The 19,698-nt window shown below is 34.7% G+C and overlaps 3 protein-coding genes and 1 long non-coding RNA gene across 5 annotated transcripts; 3 read left to right on the top strand and 1 right to left on the bottom strand.

Annotated features, from left to right (window-relative positions):
• Positions 1–100: 100 nt before the first annotated feature.
• LOC127260921 (probable receptor-like protein kinase At1g33260) lies at positions 101–3,228 on the bottom strand. Of its 2 annotated transcripts, none has more exons than XM_051288982.1 (4): positions 3,124–3,228; positions 2,928–3,004; positions 861–1,511; positions 101–780 (listed from the first exon to the last, which is right to left on the bottom strand). In XM_051288982.1, exons 3-4 carry the CDS (start codon positions 1,207–1,209, stop codon positions 101–103), a joined length of 1,029 nt encoding a protein of 342 aa, XP_051144939.1. In that variant the 5' UTR covers positions 1,210–1,511; positions 2,928–3,004; positions 3,124–3,228. The 2 variants fall into 2 exon arrangements, with proteins under 2 accessions (XP_051144939.1, XP_051144940.1); XM_051288983.1 differs by having other exon boundaries at positions 861–1,496.
• A 29-nt stretch (positions 3,229–3,257) lies between these two features.
• Positions 3,258–4,764, top strand: LOC127260922 (uncharacterized). Its single transcript, XM_051288984.1, has 5 exons — positions 3,258–3,634; positions 3,805–3,939; positions 4,021–4,111; positions 4,196–4,310; positions 4,404–4,764. The coding sequence occupies exons 1-5, from the start codon at positions 3,258–3,260 to the stop codon at positions 4,541–4,543; spliced, it is 858 nt and encodes a 285-aa protein (XP_051144941.1). The 3' UTR covers positions 4,544–4,764.
• A 2,329-nt stretch (positions 4,765–7,093) lies between these two features.
• On the top strand, positions 7,094–12,069 carry LOC127261031 (protein NTM1-like 9). Its single transcript, XM_051289167.1, has 7 exons — positions 7,094–7,664; positions 8,484–8,788; positions 9,562–9,840; positions 9,929–10,270; positions 10,444–10,767; positions 10,970–11,320; positions 11,528–12,069. Exons 1-7 carry the CDS (start codon positions 7,484–7,486, stop codon positions 11,753–11,755), a joined length of 2,010 nt encoding a protein of 669 aa, XP_051145124.1. The 5' UTR covers positions 7,094–7,483; the 3' UTR covers positions 11,756–12,069.
• A 225-nt stretch (positions 12,070–12,294) lies between these two features.
• LOC127261131 (uncharacterized) lies at positions 12,295–12,955 on the top strand. Its single transcript, XR_007840857.1, has 2 exons — positions 12,295–12,562; positions 12,634–12,955. It is a non-coding gene; the product is annotated as an uncharacterized LOC127261131 (long non-coding RNA).
• The last annotated feature ends 6,743 nt before the right edge of the window (positions 12,956–19,698 follow it).

Genomic DNA, 19,698 nt, shown 5'->3' with positions numbered 1-19,698 from the left:
TAGTTCTTCCATGAAAGCAATGCTTCCTTCCCATTGTAACAATGGAATATGAAGCAAAGAATCGCTTCTCAAACGGTTCTTTTCTTGTCTTTCGTTAATCCTATGTCCTTTTCGTCGAACCTTTTTTGCTCGGACAAGAATACATTGGCGACGGGACTCGGCTCATCATCGTGTCCACGATGTCCCTCGCTGATGGCCTAATGTTGGGGCACTCGCAAAGGCACATCCTCGACAGCGCAACCATAGCTCGAACTTCCTCCATCTCAACATCCCCGCGAATTCTTGGATCGACCATCTCCCAAACATCGGCTAAGTTTCTCGTCCTCGTTACAAGTCTCTCCCCTCTCGTCGGGTTAACGGCCTCCAAGCCGGTGACGAGCTCCAATATCACCACTCCGAAGCTGTAGATGTCGTTCTTCTTCGATGCGAGTCCGGTTTTTAGGTATAGGGGATCGGTGTAGCCGGGGGAGCCGACGACCATCATTGCACCGCGACTCGAATTGGGGATCACCGATGAGGAGAAGCCTGTCTTGGCTGACCCGAAATCGCAGAGCTTGCAGTTTAGGCTGTCGTCGAGCAATATGTTCGACGGCTTGATGTCGCCGTGCACGATCGCCGGGGTACAGCCGTCGTGCAAATAGGCCATGGCTTTTGCAACCTGGAAGGCTATCGACATTCGTGCCCGCCACGGCAGTGGCGCCGCCGCCGCCTTGTCACGGTGGTGGAGCTTGTCTTGTAACGTGCCGCCGGCGACGTACTCGAAGATCAATACGCCTTCTTCTGCAATTGCATTAATTGTCATGATCTTGAATTATCAAAAAGGGATGTATATGTGTATATATATATATATGTATGTATACCTCGATCATCGCAGTAGCCGAGAAGTTTGATGATGTTGTCATGGCGGCCGACACGGAGGAGGATTTCGAGCTCCTGGCGGTAAGCCTGGAAGAGGCGCTGGCTGCAGCCCTGGAGGATTTTAACCGCCGCCGTGGAATGGGTGGCGCCGGCGCCGGGGATTTGAGCGAGGTAGACGGTGCTGAAGCCTCCGTAGCCGATTGGGACGGAGAAGCCTCTGGTGAGAGTCTCGATGTGATTCCAGGAGAATTTGAGGAGCTTCCCGCTTGAAGTGGTGCTCTCTTTTACGACGGCGACGGCCGGCGTGGTTTTCCGGCGGAGCTTGGATTTGAGAAATTTGAGGAGACCCATTGGTTAATTAATTAATTAGAGGTAGAAATGGATGATGGAATAGAGTTGAGTTATAAAAGGGGAAACGAGACGACGTAGGCAATACGGACAAATCCCTGTCGGAAGGTAGGTTTGACTGAGACTGTCGGTGTTTCAGTTTGAGAGAGAGAGAAGTGAAGTGAAGTTAAGGGAAGAAGATAATCAATGATTGAAACTCTGTGTTCTTCTCCGCTCGTGTGGGATGTGGAATCCATGACCATCATTATTGATCATTCATTCATTCAACGTAACCTAACCATTCTCTTTCTCTGTCATCATCATCACTATGCAACAACCAGTTAGGTTTAACAATTGACACATACTAATAATAATTAATTAATCGCCCAACTTAGAGCTAATTATAATAGACTTCCACCGACGCCCTAACGATTCACACAATTATTTTAAATTATGTAGTATATAAATAAATTACTTTATTTTTATTCTTCTCTTATTTATTTGCTTTTTATGATGGTAATAATATTCAGAAAAAAGATAAAATTATAAGGTTTTTTTGAATTTTTAATAGTCTTAGTATTTTAATTTGTTTAAAGTATAATTGAGTGTCAACAGTTTATTGTATTTTTGGATCTAAAGGAAACTTAAAAACATGTGTTGGATCATTATTTATTGATTTGATTCCTGAACACCCAATCTTGTCCAATTTCATTGGCTTATCTATCACATACGTGTTTCAAATCGAGAAGAGATCACACGATAATGTTAGAAAAATAATGTCTTGGATACAGTCTCAGTTTAATTTAATGATAGTAATTAAATATTATGATTTTTAAAAATACATAGATCAAACAATATAAAATAATACTGAACTATATTATTCAAGTCGAAAATACCGGTTCATATACGTGACCTGATATAGATCAATCCAAAAGGATCATTATTGAACCATTTGGTCCAATAAATTTCATTTAAAAATTTGTTCAATTTATATTATGTGGTTTATTAAATCCTTTTTCATTCTATATAATAAGAAATTGTCAACTTTTACACAATTTCTCAATAGTTTTTTCATTCAAAAGATTTATATCAAAATTTAATAATTTATAACTCAATTTAATAAATTTATATCATAATTGAATAATTCAACGGTTGTTATGATACTCGTCATTGACAATTAACATATTTCATTATTTTAGCCATCCACAAATAATATTTTTTTTATTTAATAAATACGAATTTCACAATATTATTACAATATTATAATTTTTCCTCAAAGTAACAAAAATGTAGGTTCTTACAATCAATGGTATTTTATTTTTACTAACAAAGAAAGTATAATTCAATATATATATTTTTTTTTCATCCAATTCACATGTTAGGTTTAACTTAAGATGTTTTTAATTCTTAGCTTATACAGTTGAGTATATATAGTTTTCAAAAAGATACTCCAAAACCATATCCACAACATCCCAAATTGCACTCTAGTAATTAGATATGTTCTATTTTTAAATAGAATGTGTTCTTAAAATATTAAATTTAATAAATGAACGTGCCATAAAAAGAAAAAAATAGCTCCTATTCAGAAGAGTCCAATATTATATAATCACTATTTATGTCCAACCGTGCAATTATTTGATTTATTTAATACTCTAACCATTGATATTTATCTTCCTAATAAATTATTGAATATTAACAAAATAAGGGAGCAATTAATAATTTAGCCAAAGTAAAGGGCGTACCTTTGAAAAGACATAATTACCCCGCAACAAACTCCCTCTTTTTGCTCCATGCAGCAATACGTACTGGTGAGGTGATCCTAGAATTGATACGTCGCACAACTTTATCCAAATATCAAAGCATACTTAAAAGCGTAATTAATTAATACTAATTATGTAATTAAGAATGGATAAGCGTTCGACTGCGAGGAGTCCATACCTTCCGCCTGAATCTACTTCGATTCCAGGTTCCGATTGAGCTGATTGATGATTCTGATCACGAGGGGGTAATCAATTGATTTTCAATCGATTTTTTTTTTTGCTGGACTTTGGGCGATACTCTCGGTTGAAGTGATGGAGAGGGAAGTTTCTGATTCTACGGCCGAAGAATCGAGCGGCGCCGCCGCGGAGGAGCACCAGGACGGGGCGGGGATGGAGAATGCATCCGGAGATCAGTCGGTAGACTCAGACTTGGTTGAGAAAATTATCCACGTAGTGGTTGTGGACTGCAATACCGAGACCAAATCTGGCGGCGAGAGAGGTGCGGATGCTCCTGAGATGCGGAATGACGGTTCCGATAATGCGTCCGGAGAATCACCCCACGCCGACGTGGAAACGTCGGGGAGAGAGGTCGAAGGTCCGCCGCTTGAGAAAATCATCGACGTGGTGGTTGTCGACTGCACGAACAAGTTAGAGTCTGCTAGGGATTCAAGTGCTTGCGAAGAGTGCAGGTTAATCGATAATTCTCCCTAAATTTGGGCAAAGTTTAGCATTACCTCTCTCATCGATTGCTTCAATTGAGTAAACTCCTGGTTGAATGAATTGAAGCACTGTATAGTGTTGAGTAACTCCAATTGCTTAAATCAAGCGGTTTCAAATCCCTAAATCCCCAATTCCGCAGGGTATGCCGAGACGAAAACGACGAAGCCTTGATCGATCTCGGATGTGACTGCCGAGGCGCACTCGCGAAGGCACACCTCTCGTGCATAACCAGGTGGTTCCAAACTCGTGGCTCGAACAAATGCGAAGTGTGCAGGTTATTATCCACCATTGCGTGATCTGAATCCGTATCCATGGCATGGCAGACGAGCTTAATTGACGAAAATCTGTTATGCAGACGAGTAGCTACAAATGTATCTCCTCACGATTCGCATTACTGGATTTGGAGAGTGGATCCAGCGCATAGAGACGAAGAATACTACCAAAGGGTAAACAACACTTTCTGATTCACTATCTATCTATCTATCTATCCATAATACCTGACAATTCAATTAATCCGCGATCTGTAGCAGAACTCCTGTAGATTCGTTTCCGCGTCGCTCGTCATTCTCATGTTCGCACTTGCGCTGGACATCCTGATTTCCACTACCTTCGGCTTGTCTGCGATTCCTACCAACATAATATTCGGTAATCATATACACATATATGTATAAATGTTGAATCGACGATCCTTTGGTTTATAGTAAAATATTAAAGCAGAGAGAGATGCGATTGATGCAGGGGCGATGATTTTCGTTGGACTGATAGGATCGGTTCGAATAGCGGTGGAGTACTTGGGAGGATGGAATGGAAGAAGAGGAGCGCAGCTGCAGCCATTGGAAGCGAACCACTTCGGCCCCGCCTACCTTCCCCCTTTATAGTATTTCGTACGTACGGTACGAACACACACTACGACTCAGTTAAAAGATTTGAAAAAAAATAAAGGCACCTTTAGGTTATGGTGATTGCTGATGCAGGGGAGGCTTTGGATCGTTCAAAATTTGTAAAAGTGCTAGTAGTATTAATTTAGTTGTAATGAGTCTGACTGAGCTGGATCATAAAATAGCAATTTTCATTTTTCAATGTGATATTTCGTAAGTAATTGTTGGTAGAATGTGTTATTCAATTTATTTTTTAAATTATGTTATATGTATAAAATATTTTAAAATATTGAAGTCATAAGTATTTATGGATTTTTAATAAAAATATATTATTTTTTACCGTTAAAAATTTATATCAATGTCTTATTTCAAATCAATTTTATATTACAGTCAAATTTTTTTATTATAGTATATTAGTGACAAAGTTCAAAAAGCAGTTATAAACATACCTATATTATTTCTTTATTTTAATTGTTGTGTTGATTTGTAATTTTACTTTTTTAAATTCAATAAGTAATGATATGATATTACTATGTAATACTTCATCCCTCCCGAAATAATAATTCTGTATTGTCATTTTCGTTTCTTTTGTTTCTATTTTTATAAGGAGCTCTCTATATTTCTACAAAATTATCTTTATTTTTTTCGCAGGAACATTTTGGGTGTGTTTACTTGTGAGATTTGTTTTTCGTTTTACTATTTCAATTTTTTTCTCTTTAAAAATATCAAATCAAACACTTATTTTTTATTTATTATATTACACTAAAATTAATTAAATTTTACATTCAAAAAATCACATCAATACATATTTATATCACATCAAATCACTATAATCTTATAAGTAAACACACCCTTTCATCTTTTATAAATATATATATTTTTATTTATTAATTTTAGTTAGTTTCAAGATTAAACACTTTGTATTAATTTAAATACGAGCATGTTAGATTATTCAAAAAACTAACTAAACTTCACGAACAGCAACACTATGTTAATGTTCCTATTCACAACATTATTATGAATATGTCCGTATTTATTTCCGTATTCAAGACTGTATACGGCATATTGTGAATATTATATTCACAACATTGTTATGAATATGTCTGTTATATAAACACATTGTTATGAATATATCGATGATATAAACATCACCGTACTTTCTGAATTATCCAATACAATATTGTTTACACCGTATCAATTATTATAGATTAAAATTGCTTAATTTTAATTTTTAATTTAATTGATTAAATTAAATTAATAAAATAATAATAATAATAATAATAATAATAAGAGCACAATTGATTATTATAATTTACAGTGATACCAAAAATAAAAATTTCCTTGCATTTTTATTGAATAAGAAAGAATGAATAATATCAAAGCCTATTTTATTTTATTTTTTTAAATGAACAAATCTACCATATTTTTTTGTTAATTTTTAATTTAATATTATTTATGACTCAGAATAGAAAAAATTAAAGTACATAAATTCAAAATATTTATCTAATTTATTATTTTTATAAATGCTTAATATTTTCTAACATACTTTATTTTATTTGTATAAGTTATTTCAAAATGATCAATAATTATGGAGACAAGGGTCAACAATATTTTATTTTATTTTTTAAATTTAAAAAATTAAAGGTATATTTTTTTAGATGGATTTGAAAAAAAATTGATATAAATTTGGTATTAAAATAAAGTATGATGAAATATTTTATAAGAGAAAAAAATGTATGTTTTTCGAAAAAAACCCAAATAGTAAAAACTTGAGATTTTTTGCATAACAAACATACCCTAAAATTTATTTCTATATTAAAATATCCTATCAATAAATTTTTTTCAATATAAGACATTATATTTGATATTTATATATACATAAATATTAAATACTCTTTCCTTCCTATCACATATGATTCCATTTTTTTTACGTTACACAAAAGATGATCCATTTCCAGTAAATTTATCAATCTTTAAAGATACTTAACAAATATAAATCAATTTAATTAATTCATTTTTTTTTATAAAACGATATTATATAAAACTTCTTTATTTCTATCGCTCTCCTTAATTAACAAATATTTTTATCTATCTTTAAAACTCCTCATTTTTTATAAATTTAATTTATGATAATAATAAATAAATAACTATATTTTTTATTTATTTATATTATATAAAATTTTATTGTCATATCCATTTTGCAAATATTTTCTTAAAATATAATATTAAAAATATTTATTATAATAAAATTTTACGAGAATTTATTATTAATAATTTAATAATTTACTTTATTTAAAATATCTAAAATACGGTTTTTCCTGACAAAAGACTCATCTAGGGAGCATTATTTATTTATATCATATTAAGGAGAGCTTTTTCATGTCCCTATTGCCGGAAGAAATATAAAAAATAAAAGAGATTAAAATTTAAAAGAGCGAAGACATAAATACGTGAGTGAATTATGTAGGGGTGTGAAGGTCAATTCACAAGACGGAAGTCTGGAAGCGCCGTCAATAATGGAAATTGGTGACGGTGGCTGCGCTGTGGCGTGTGGGATTTGTAAAGCTTTTTCGTAATGCAGAAAATAATGGAAATGGAGTTTGACAAGCACGTGAAGGAAGGAAAAGGCAAGAGAAAAAGCAAAAGTGAATCGGGCTGGGTAGACAGACAGAGTCCACAGTGTGCGCAGAAAAGGCAGCACGGCCGACCCACTGGAGTAGTAGTGACTACCTCCATTCCACACGATTTTTTTCCTTCGCTTTTTGCGCGCTCTCTCTCTCTCTCTCTCTGCCTGCCTTCTGATTGCCTGCGCAAACTTCTAGGGCAAGTTGTCGTTCTTCTTCGCTTCGCTTCGCTGGGGATCACTTATTGGTGCTCCGCTGCTTTGGCTGCGTTTTGCGGATTTCGAGGATTTTTTACTGTGCAGATGGTGTTGGTGGAATGGCGAGTTCGTCGGGGAACACGGTGAAGTTGGAGGAGCTGCCCAAGGGTTTTAGATTCCGGCCGACGGACGAGGAGCTCGTCAGCCATTATTTGAGGCTCAAGATCAACGGTCATCATTCCGCCGTCGAGGTCATCCCTGAGGTCGACGTTTGTAAATGGGAGCCGTGGGATCTTCCTGGTACGTAGCTCTAATAAATGATTCTCTTAATTGGATCATGTGTGTGGATATTATTGATTTCTGCTGAGTCCAAACAGGCGTCTGTGGTTTTCATTTTTTGTCTTTTTTCTTGTTTAAAATTTCCCTGGATATTTATCGAACGCCTCAATGTTCGGAAGAGGGAAGAACTCGTCGTTTGATTTTCTTGAGCTTTATTTGTCGGCGATATGCTTTTCCCGCCCGTTAATTCGCATCTGTTCGGTAGAATAAAACTTTTATGGGAGGTCCCAGGATCATGAATCTTGGAAAATTTGTGGACTGAGAAATTCTTGTACCAGTGGGCGGTACTAATTTATCTGGCCTAGTGGTGCTTAGCATCTTGGAAACCGAGGATGCTCGATTCCTACCATCCAGGACTTGAATGGTGTTGGAATGCCATTAAAAGCTTCCTGTAAAAGCTTTTTCGGACAAGTGAAGTGAGTGATAAAATCACATGAAACCACTAAAAGAAAACCGGAAAGAATAAGCCCTTAATCTGCTAGGAGAGTCTTGTGCACAGTAGAGATGAAGGGGGTGTTTTGGGGGGCTTCTTGGACATCAAAGAAAGTGTCTATTCCTTCGGTAGAATTCTAAGAGCCAGCTCAGCGAGAGTTTGTTTGATTTTGTTTAGGACATCCTTTGCCTGAACTAGGGATACATCTTGAAGCTCTTTTGATCAAAATTTCATATAGAGATTACTCAAACCAAACACTTCTTGCTAGATCCCTTTTTAATTTGTTCTTTGCATGAGTTATAGGCTACTGAAAGATAAACTTTGATGGTTCTTTATTTTCTGATTAGCACTCTCTGTGATCAAGTCCAACGACCAAGAATGGTTCTTCTTCTGCCCCCGGGATAAAAAATATTCAAATGGGCATCGGTCCAATCGAGCTACAGAAGCAGGTTATTGGAAAGCTACTGGAAAGGATCGCATGATCAAATCCCGCAAATTGTTGTCTTCAGGTCACTCCAGTTCCCACATAATTGGGATGAAGAAGACTCTAGTTTTTCACAGGGGCCGAGCTCCCAAGGGTGAACGGACAAATTGGATAATGCATGAGTATCGTGCTACTGAACCTGATCTTGATGGAACTGGACCTGGACAGGTGAATCTCTCTCTTCCCCCCCCCCCCCCCCCCCCACCCAAATCACTTGCACACATATACCACACTCACACTACATAGCACGCATCAGTTTATAGCAAGAATGTTTTCAACTGTTCCAAATATATTCTAATCCAGTTTGAAATTTAACATGCCGAAGGATAATGATGCCATTACTGTTTTGATCCCTCAGGAAGTTGTTCGAATTCATCCTTTATTGAAATCATTCACCCTAGAACTCATCTTACATATTCACTATTATTTAGAAGTTAGATATAGAAGTATGAATTAATGGCTAATCAGGGTGTGGTTTTATGGTGATATAGTGTCTTCAATAGTTTTATTGTGGCTGTAGCTCCTCTATTGCACCCTTTGATAATCCCATACAAGTTGGTGTTTGTATTGCAAGAGCTATTGCAGTGGTCTTAACCATTAATCAATCTAGCAACATAAATTCAAGAATAATATGTCTGTTTTTCCATCAGGAGGAGGTATCTTACATAAGCCTCATAAACTAAAAATCTCTGGAGTTACTCAGAGTATAGGATAACTGGTGTGATGATTTAGTATCTGTGGTTAGCTTAAAAGGTACGAGTTGATTGTTTCGCATAAGCTACTGGCTGATTCCTGCATTGTTGAACTGTTTCTCACTATCATAGATTGTAGAATATAGATGTAAGAGCAAGCTGCAAAAGTTGTTGAGCCAATAATGTTTATATCTCCTGATTTTCAGTTCACTGCCCTTATGCTGTTTGGACTTTTATTTCATGTATTAGGGAGATTATGTCCTGTGTCGCTTTTTCCACAAGGTTGATGAGAAGGTCGAGAAATGTGATGATGCTGAACATACAGGATTATCTCCATCTACTAACAAGTCATCACCGGATGAGGTATCATCAGATTTGTTTCGAGAACCTGCAATGGTAGATGTGAAAAGTATAAAGAAACCTGAGGACATGAGTACATGGTGGACAGATCAGGCTGATTGTATGACTCCTATTAACCAAGTGTCATCAGGTGGAGTCACTCATGCACAAGACCTAAAGGATGTAGAGGTTAAAGATATTTCAAATCTTATTGCTCAACATATCTTGTAGTAGAGTAAGTCAATATTTACACCTGTTTATTTTGTCCTTTTCTCAGGTGTATGCGCCATTAATAGATTTTTCAATCTCTGGAGAAGCCACACAAAGTCAATTTGATGGGAAGATCTCAGATGCCAGACAGCTAGACAGTTATGCTGATTTGAAAGCTTTCATAGGTTCTCCGTTTTCTGATGACTTTGGAAATGAACGAAATGCCTCTCATTTCCAAGATGGCACATCTGAACAGGATGCATCCTTGTCTGAGATATTGGAAGGCCTTCAGAACCATGGGTACTACTTCAGTGAAGAGTCTACCAGCCGCAAGAAATCAGTTGAAAGTGACGGATTTGTTCCTAAGCATGTTGATGGTGCAGAGCAAAGACCATCTGCAATTTTTCAGGTAACTAGAATTTTCTGTTGGGAACATAGTTGAACACATAAATTTCTGATTCAAAGTCTGCCTTGTACATAATCTATGTTTCTGATGGTTAATTATTCTATAACGATGAATCTATTCAACTTCTTTAGTCTATAATACATGACAGTTGTGATGATATTATTGAATTCTTGCAGGAGCAAATATGTCCGATATTTTCTGAAGGTGCACCGACCAAGGGCAATGTGTTCCCTCACTATGCTGTTGAAGGGATTGATTCTTCAAGCCAAGTGAGAGATTCATGTGACAAGCCATTCAAGGCATTTCATAATACAAAATCAGTTAAAGATGATTGCAGTCCAGTTGGTGAAACTGGAATCAGAATTCACTCACATCAGCCACAAAACTATGGGTACTATTTCAGCGAAGAGTCAAATAGCCGCAAGAAATCAGTTGAAAGTGATGGTTTTCTTCCTAAGTATGTTGATGGTGCAGAGCAAAGGCCTTCTGCAAAATTTCAGGTAACTAGAATTTTCTGTTGGGAACATAATTGAGAGCAACTAAATTTGTGATACAATGTCTGCTTTGTACAGAATCTAATGTTTCTGATGGTTAATTTTATTTTCTATATATAGGTACTTCGGTGTGATCTACGATGAATGTATTCATCTTCTGTAGTCTATAATACATGACACTTCTGATGGAATTATTGAATTCTTGCAGGAGCAAATACTTCCGAGATTTTCTGAAGGTGCACCGACCCCGAGCAATGTGTTCCCTCGCGCTGTTGAAGGGATTGATTCTTCAAGCCAAGTGAGAGATTCACGTGACAAGCCATTTGAGGCATTTCATAATACAGAACCAGTTAGAGATGATTGCAATCCAGTTGGTGAAACTGGAATAAGAATTCGGACACGTCAGCCGCAACATAACCCAAGTTACGTGAGCTCTACAATTCATGGAACTGCACCAAGGAGAATCATTCTCCAGCTGGAGACACTAAGTGAACCAAACAATCAATGTTACAGAAAATCTAAGGGAGGAGACAATGAATCACCATCACGCAGTACAAAAGTGAGTTTCATAATTATTTGAATTTGGCATATTAAATTCATTTTTAGAGAGATTTTATAATGAATCTTGCATCCATACTTCTGATGTGGATGTATAGATTATTTTCTACATGCTTATGTTCTACATTTTGGAAAATCGAAAGAAGGTTACTTTTTACTAAGAAACAGACAGATTATCTTATAACTTTGCTGGATGATTTTATTGCAGGCTTCCGAAAATGGAAGAAAGACTTTCAAGTCTCTTGGCTCAGAAGATAGAATTCTCGACAAGAATACAGAGACTAAACAAACGTGCTTGTTTTCAGCAATGTTGTCTGCACGTGGAGGTGCAAACTATTTGAAAGAGTATGCTGTCGGGACTTACATATTTTTAATCTTGTTGGTAGTTTTCCTAGGGATGTTGGCATGCCCCAGCTTGCTTGTGCAGCATAGTTGACATATAATCCTGTTCAGGTAGTAATGTTATGGTGCTGTTCTTTTTTGTTGTCATCATTGAGTTAGTGGGGAATCCTTACCAGTTTGTACTAGTTGTATTTGTGTAGAAAGAAGTCTGTATCGAAGTAGATCGTGTTGCATAACAGGAATGGTTTCAACATGTTTTTTTTTTTTTTCCTGTCAAATTTGTTGTAGACTAATGGTTAATGTAACTTAGCTTTTAACTCTCACTAAATCCTCAATTCTAAGGAGGTTTGGATCATTAAACTGTCCCTTAACCGATATTTGTAAATTTTATAGGATTGAGATTCTTTCTGTGTTTGCTCGGCCATACTTGAAAATCTTGTCTTTGCCTTCGAAACTAAATATTCTGTTCATGTTAAAGTCTGAGTTGTCGAATGCTTTAGCTTAATATGGAGGCAGGTTCTGGATCCGAAGAGAAAATTGTGCGGCCGTATCGATATTGTTTGTGTTGCATTTACTAGCAGATAAGGCTAAGTCTTGTCCATAATTGACAGCGGAGATCAGTTTTGTTTTCTTATATCTGTGTGCATTGGCTGTTTGTTTCGTCCTTTTCATTGTGGGTGTCAATGCCTACGAAGATGTGAGCTGTCTTCGTCTACTCTGTGCCGTAGGATTAGGTAGATGTTGATTTTTGATGGCTGTGTGCCGTTGGATTAGGGTGGCAGTGGTTTTGATGGGATGGCCAACCCAACCCAACCCAACCCAACCCGGTCCCCCAGCATTATTGAAAATATCTCTCCCCCTATTGCGGCTGCTAAATTGGGCGACGAATAATTGTGCAATGGTAGATATTTCTAGTGTTACTGTTCGTTGTTGTTGAAAGTGAGCAAATTAGTATATCTTTGTGAGGTGCAGGAATGATCCCGGTGGCTGTGATGGCGGATCTGGTGGAGTACACGGTGGTGCTGTCTCGTTTGGTCGAGCGCATGCTGCAGGATGCTCAGCTGCTGCACTTTCTCAGACGAGATGCACGTAATGCCCCCCGTGCGGCCTCTACCCGTCCCGCCTCTGCAGTGGTGCTGGCTCCATTCGCGTAGCCAGCTGCCGAGTAATATCTTCTTCGTGGTTTCACGTTTTTTTTTGTTATGTGTGTGTTCTTGGATTTGCGTTTTGTGTCTATATGCAATGTTTGTTACATGTTACCCTTTTAAAACAAGAGTTCATGAAGGTTCGAAAATTTTGAAAATAGTAAAAAGTTACGGATATGGGAATAAAAGTGTCAATATATACTATATATGTATATATTTTCTCTTTCCAGAGGAAATAATATCTTATCCTAGAATAATTTGGGATTGTGTTTAATCCAGTGTGTGTGTTTGTTCTTCAAGTAACATTTTCCTTTTTTTTTTTTTTTTTTTTAAGCTTTTTATTAAATTTGAGTTGTTTATGAATTTTTTTTAATAAAAATAAAATTGAATATGTATTCTAAAATATATATATTGAGTATTTATGATACAATTCAATGTGTGAAAACAATTTGAATTCACAACAATTTAAATAAATATTTTTAGCTATATTGGTCAATTTGGGTGTAGCATCTTTTTACACTTTCTTTGTCGTTTGATAAACTTTCATAGAGTTCGGCTGAAAATAATGATGTGGACTACTTTCGGCCCATACTAAAATGAGAAGCCCAATATACTTGGGCCGAAATAAATATTGTAATTATTCTTCATTTCTCAATATGTATATATGTATATTTGCTTTTCAATCCAAGTAGATAGATGGAATGAGGGAGTGTCACGACCATCATCAATTGTGGATGTTTAACAAATATGAAAAGAATCAGATTATACAAATTAAATCAAAATGTATGTATGAAATGAATATATATATATATATATATATGTATGTATGTAAAGGTTGGCATGGAGGTGAGGGGCCCTGGCCCCTCTCCTCCCCCCCCCCACACCCATCCACCCCCGAGGGCATATATATATATATATGGGTAGTACCACTGTTGTCATGGAAGCAGTTTTAATTTTTGTATGTATGTATATACACACATTATCAGATTACTTTACTGGGGGCCCACTTGCTTCGCATTAGTTTCTTGCTTCTTCATTATCACATACTATATGTTTATATATATTTTCCATCTATATATATGATCATATATATATATATATACCTCTTTGCACGTACATATCCATTAGAGTGCGTGGATCGTCGTGTATATACACACATATATTAGTATTAATTTAATTAATTAATTTAGCTTTTGGTCTGTGTTAATAATTGTTCGTGTTAGCTAGCTTAATTAGTCTGCTTAGATTCTCTCACAACTACAATAGGAGTAGGGATAGGGATAGGGCCATAGGGATAGGGGCCGCTCCAGATCGGAATTATTGAAAACGATACATTAATTAATTTATTAGACAGTGTATATATATATATATATATATATATGCATGTATTATAATTCTAATAATAAAAACGTACAGAAGTAGATCATTTCATTTTAATTTCAGCCAACTTAATTTGGTTAATTATACTGTGGTGGATCGGAGCACTTTTTAATTTAATTAATTACTTTAATTATATATATGTATATATATTTTTTGTCGGTATGCATGCATGTATGTACGAGTATGAATGCATTAATTAATATTACTACTGTTTTCATGCACGCTTGAACCCACCCTGCCCTCATTCACTAACTACTCTACTCTACTCAACTCAACTATTCATTCTATACAGTATACAGTATACAGTATACATACATATATATATATATATCCATCACCATCACCATCACCATCACCAATACCAATTCATTCCATTAATCATTTATTTAATCTATTACATGCAAAGCATGTATGTATGTATGTATGTATTTGGTGGCTGTCTCTAACTCTAATCAATAAATAACTACCCGTGTTTAATTATTACAATATATATATATTTATATAAATTTCCTTATGCTATATATGTTGTGGTCTCCGTGTGTGTGTGTGTATGTTCCAATTGCCAACCAAGAACAATGCTTCAAATCTACATATTTGCTTTGTCCCATCAACGGAGAGTAGGGTTTTTTTTATCTAATTAATCACTTGGAGACTCCCGTTTGTGGATGTATAATTAATGGCTGCATTTCTCTAAAAGTTCAAGCTCTTAGATGAGACAGTTATTCAGCATCCGACACACATAATGATTAAATCGATCGAAACCAATATGGAGATCAACTTGATCTATTACTTACCCCCTCTCATATGGAGTGTAGCACATAGTATAAGGATAAGAAGATGTATAAGATAATATATAGTAGCTAATAATCGAGTATAGTTTTTTTATATTTTTTTAAACAAACATTAATTAATTCTTTAATGTTTTTGTGTGTGTGTGTATATATATATATATATATATACACAGACATTAGGGCATGCATTAATCTAATAGAGAAAGAAAGAATGAATGAATGAATAATACACTAAACACCATATTGATCGATACCCATCCTCCTATATATGTATCTTTTCCAATTTTAGATTTTTCCAAATAAACCATTATATATTATTAACTTTTTTATCTTCTTTTCCAAATTTCTATAGCTATCTTTTCCAAAGGATTAATTTCATGTCATATATATATAAATATATATAGCAGCCGGGCCCCCCAGCAAATTAAATCCTCACAGCTCCCTTTGATGATTATTATCCATCATCGTACTTGCATTTTCACACCAGCTATATATCCTACTTTAATTCTTGCACTCTTTTTGAATCTAATGATGATCACAATAATATATATATATATATATATACACACATTTATATGTGTTTGTTTGTTTTGAATAGGTGCATGTGGTGTGCTGTAGGATGTAGGTTTGTGGAATCTAATTCATTTTTGCAGCAGGTAGCTAGGGTTTCTTTAATTTGAAAAAATATATATTTATATATCTCGTATTCCTAAATTAATTATTATATGTTTGTGTGAAAAGTGTTTAATTAGGAAAGTAAGTAGTAGCTAGGAAATTAAATTGTATTAAAAGAAAGAAAAGAGGGAGATGTAGTGATGTAATTAGGGTTTTGGGTTTGGGTTAGGGTTAGGGTTAGGATTAGGGTTAGCAGCCAGCAATATTGTTAATTGGTTGCAGCAGATCATATGATATGATGGATGGAATTATAACTAAGAAGCTAATCTGATTAGCAGAAGTTGAAAAATATATAATTAATTAATGAATCTTATGAGAAAAGGATGATTTTCATTAGCAGTCTGAGAGTGAGATTGAGAGTGAGAGTGGTCCACCATGGAAGAAATGTTGTAGAAATTAAACAATAATAATGGTGACTCTCTCTCTTTCTCTCTCTCATCGTCTGTATCTATTACACTAGAGCTCTGCTCTGCACGATGGGTGGATACATGAATCTAAGGGGTGGCCCCAAGGGGGGCCCTGGCCCCCCCCCCCCCACCCCACTCTAAGGTAAGGGTGTGTTTGATATGAAATTTTTATTATGTTAGTTTAAATAGTAATTTAATCTGATATTGTACTAGAAAAAAATAATATATATAGTTGTGTAGTCATAATATGTATTGGTATGCTTGATTAGCACTCGCAGCTGGGAAAAAAAAAAAAAATTAATTCAATTACTTATTTACTATCATATCTGTTGTTTAACGCATTGATAAATTTACAACAAAGATAGAAATTTGACGAAGTAGCCAACTTTGGCTGTATCAAAATATATCTTATATATGTCGGAACGAGACAAATCAACATAAGTCAACTATGTGTTATACTCAAATGACATTTAATGCCTCGTACACTCCTCCCCACACTGAGACATAGACCAACTTTGTCATGAGTGTGCAGAGTGTATTTTGTTTTGTTTTGTTGTTAAAAGGAGTATCGTGTGAGATACACACACTTTTAGAGCAATATTTTCTCTCATCACATCAGAGAGTTGAGAGCTGTTTCGATAGAGTTTTGGAACTGTAAAGAAGAAGGAGAAAAATGAGTTGAAATCGGATAAGACAATCAACATAGAGCCTTACTCTTAATTTAACAACATGTTTGTTGGAGTTGTTATTAGATTGCAACAGTCAGTCCGTATGTACATGTAAAACAAAGAAGAAGCTTGAGTAGATGATAGGTTGAGTAATTTTGTGTGGGATCTTGAATGGTAAACCAAGTATTTAGTTTAGTGAAACACTATTGGATTGGTATTCCAAATGTAGATTTTAACACTGAATTGGATTAATGTGTGTTGTTTGTCTTTGTTTTGTGCTTATTTAGATGTAGAATCGTGCACATAACACACTGTAGATTTAACCACACGACAACTAAGTTCAAAGTTGTGAAAACCTCTCACGGTTTCATATTTTCACTGCATATAAAATTCGAAGATGTTTGACTCCTATTTGAGGTTGATTCGAATATCCAATAGAGTTGATCATTTCACTTTTTTCTTCTTGACCTTTTTTTTTTTTTTTTTAATTGCATAATATTAAATGAAATTCAATAATGAAGAAGCAAAATGTGATAACTAATAAGATTAGAATAGAGCAGTGAAGAATTATAAATAAAAAATGAGAGTATATATATATATATATTGATTATTGTTCTTATTTCTAATTTAGAATTTAAATTAACCTGAATTCAATTCTTATGTAGCTTTAGCTAATAAACACTTCACATTAACCAGGGGTCTGTTTATTTGGTGTGTTCATTTTGTTTTAGTGTTTTGCATTCTAATATTAAAAATAATTGTTTGATTTATTTTTCTTTTTTTTTCTCCTTTAAATCACAGATTAAATAAATAAAAATGAGTTTGAAATTAGGGTAATCAAACCCTATATTTAAATTATACGAATTTATATTAACAGTAATCAATGCGAGATAGTAGTGTAAGTACATTTTTAATTTATATATTGGATCCTAAATCTAATATTAACTCAATTTAAATTTTCCCAGGATGCATCCTATTATGTTAAATGGCTATTTTTAGTCATAATTTTATATGACTTAAGTTTAATATGACACCATTTAATTTAATTGCACCAGACACACATTAAATATATAATGGGCCCTAAATTAATAGGCAAAAGCGCGTAATTAATTACTTACACGACAAAATATTTTTAATGAACTGTCCTTACTAATATATCATTTTTCTTTATGAGTAAAACAGTACTCTTTCTGTCTAAGATTTATACCATAATTAGCATTTATTTTTATCTATTAACTTAAATTATGCTTTAAATATATAACACTAACAATTTTATCATTGTTATTATGTTATACATACATTGTCAATTATGAATTTAATTTCTAAAATATTCTAACGTAATTTTTACTAAATATATATATATTTATATATATTTTTTAATCTTTATGTCCCGTACAGACATACTTTTGATGGATGAATGAATAACTAAAAAGTCAATTTGAACAACATTATTCATATAAAGCAATTATTTATTAGTTTTTTTTTTTGAAAAAAAATGCTCGTAATAGTATTTATATGACCTTTTTATTTAAATAGCCTCCATTATAATTTTCTGTTTTTATTGAGAGGATATAATGATTATATAGTAGCCTCATGACCTGTGACCTACTTATAGCCTATATATACACACATATATATATATAGAGTGAGAGAGGGTTGGGGGGTGGGGAGGGGGGGGGGGGGGGTCACACATGCATTTGGTTGATAGGCATGCACGTAGGGTGGGGACAAAATATATGTGTGAACTAATTAATGTTTGGGCATTCGAATTTAGTGTGTTTTATTTTTTGTACTTATTTTTATTTGACAATATATATAAATGTGTGAAGTTGAAGTTATAATTAATTTTATATATACATTATTAATTAATTAATAGATGGAGGATGAAAGTAAAGATTCGTTAAAAATTAAAATTGGTAGGTGATATGAAAGGAAGCAAGGATATGTATACATACAAATATATATATATATATATATTCCTCCCTCAATAATGCGTAAGTATTAGTAATTAATAAATTCCTAACCCTGACAGACAGACAGACAACTCATGCCATCAACCACACTTATAGCTAATTTATAGTAGAATATATATATATATATGTATATATGAAAGATGGGTTAATGAATTAGGTATAGAGTAGAGGTAGGGTAGAGAGTAGAGAGTAGAGAGTAGAGAGTAGGGAGTGGGCAAATGGAAAGTGCGTGGTTGCGAGGATGATGATGATGGTGATGATCAGAGTACTTGCTGACCATATCAGTTTTGCAAAATTCATGAAAACCTCTGGATTTGCAAACTGAATCCGTTAGCTTTGTCTGCTCAAATCTACCCCTACCCCCCCTCTATATATGTACATATAGAGTTAGAGAGAGAGAGAGAGAGAGAAGAATTATATGATAGTCCCCCCCCACCCCCACCCCCACCCCCACCTCAGTGCTGAATGCATCCATCATCACCATCACCATCACCATCACCATCACCATCATTTCTCATGCACCATTTCTGAATTTCTGATCACAAACACATACATATATATATATGCATACATGTTTTGCGAGCTAGGCTGTATCTGATTTGTGGGCTCACAGCAGATTTAGCCATTGATCTTAGCAAATTAAAGAAACCTAGCTAGCTAGCTACCCACTACTACTACTGCATAGAGGAATTTAAACCTAGGTAGGTAGGTAGCTAGCCTGCTAGCAGGGATGGCTGGGTTGTGATAATCTTGATGATCATCGATCACGATAATAATTTCATCAATACAAATAACGATAATAATAAGATTCAAGATATACATACATCCACTAATAACAATAATTAATATAATTGTTCCTATATATATATATATATATATACTTTTACTTTACAAGATGGGGACCTGACTGAGTGAGTGACGCAGTGACTGACTGGCTCATGACCCTGAAAACATATACCTATATATATAGATATGTATGTATGCATCACAACAGCAGC

This window comes from Andrographis paniculata, unplaced genomic scaffold (genome assembly GCF_009805555.1).
Source record: "Andrographis paniculata isolate CXL003 unplaced genomic scaffold, ASM980555v1 Contig62END, whole genome shotgun sequence".
In the NCBI taxonomy this organism is placed as follows: Eukaryota; Viridiplantae; Streptophyta; class Magnoliopsida; order Lamiales; family Acanthaceae; genus Andrographis; species Andrographis paniculata.
Note: the sequence above shows the minus strand (reverse complement) of the source record. Positions and strands in the feature narration are given on the sequence as shown.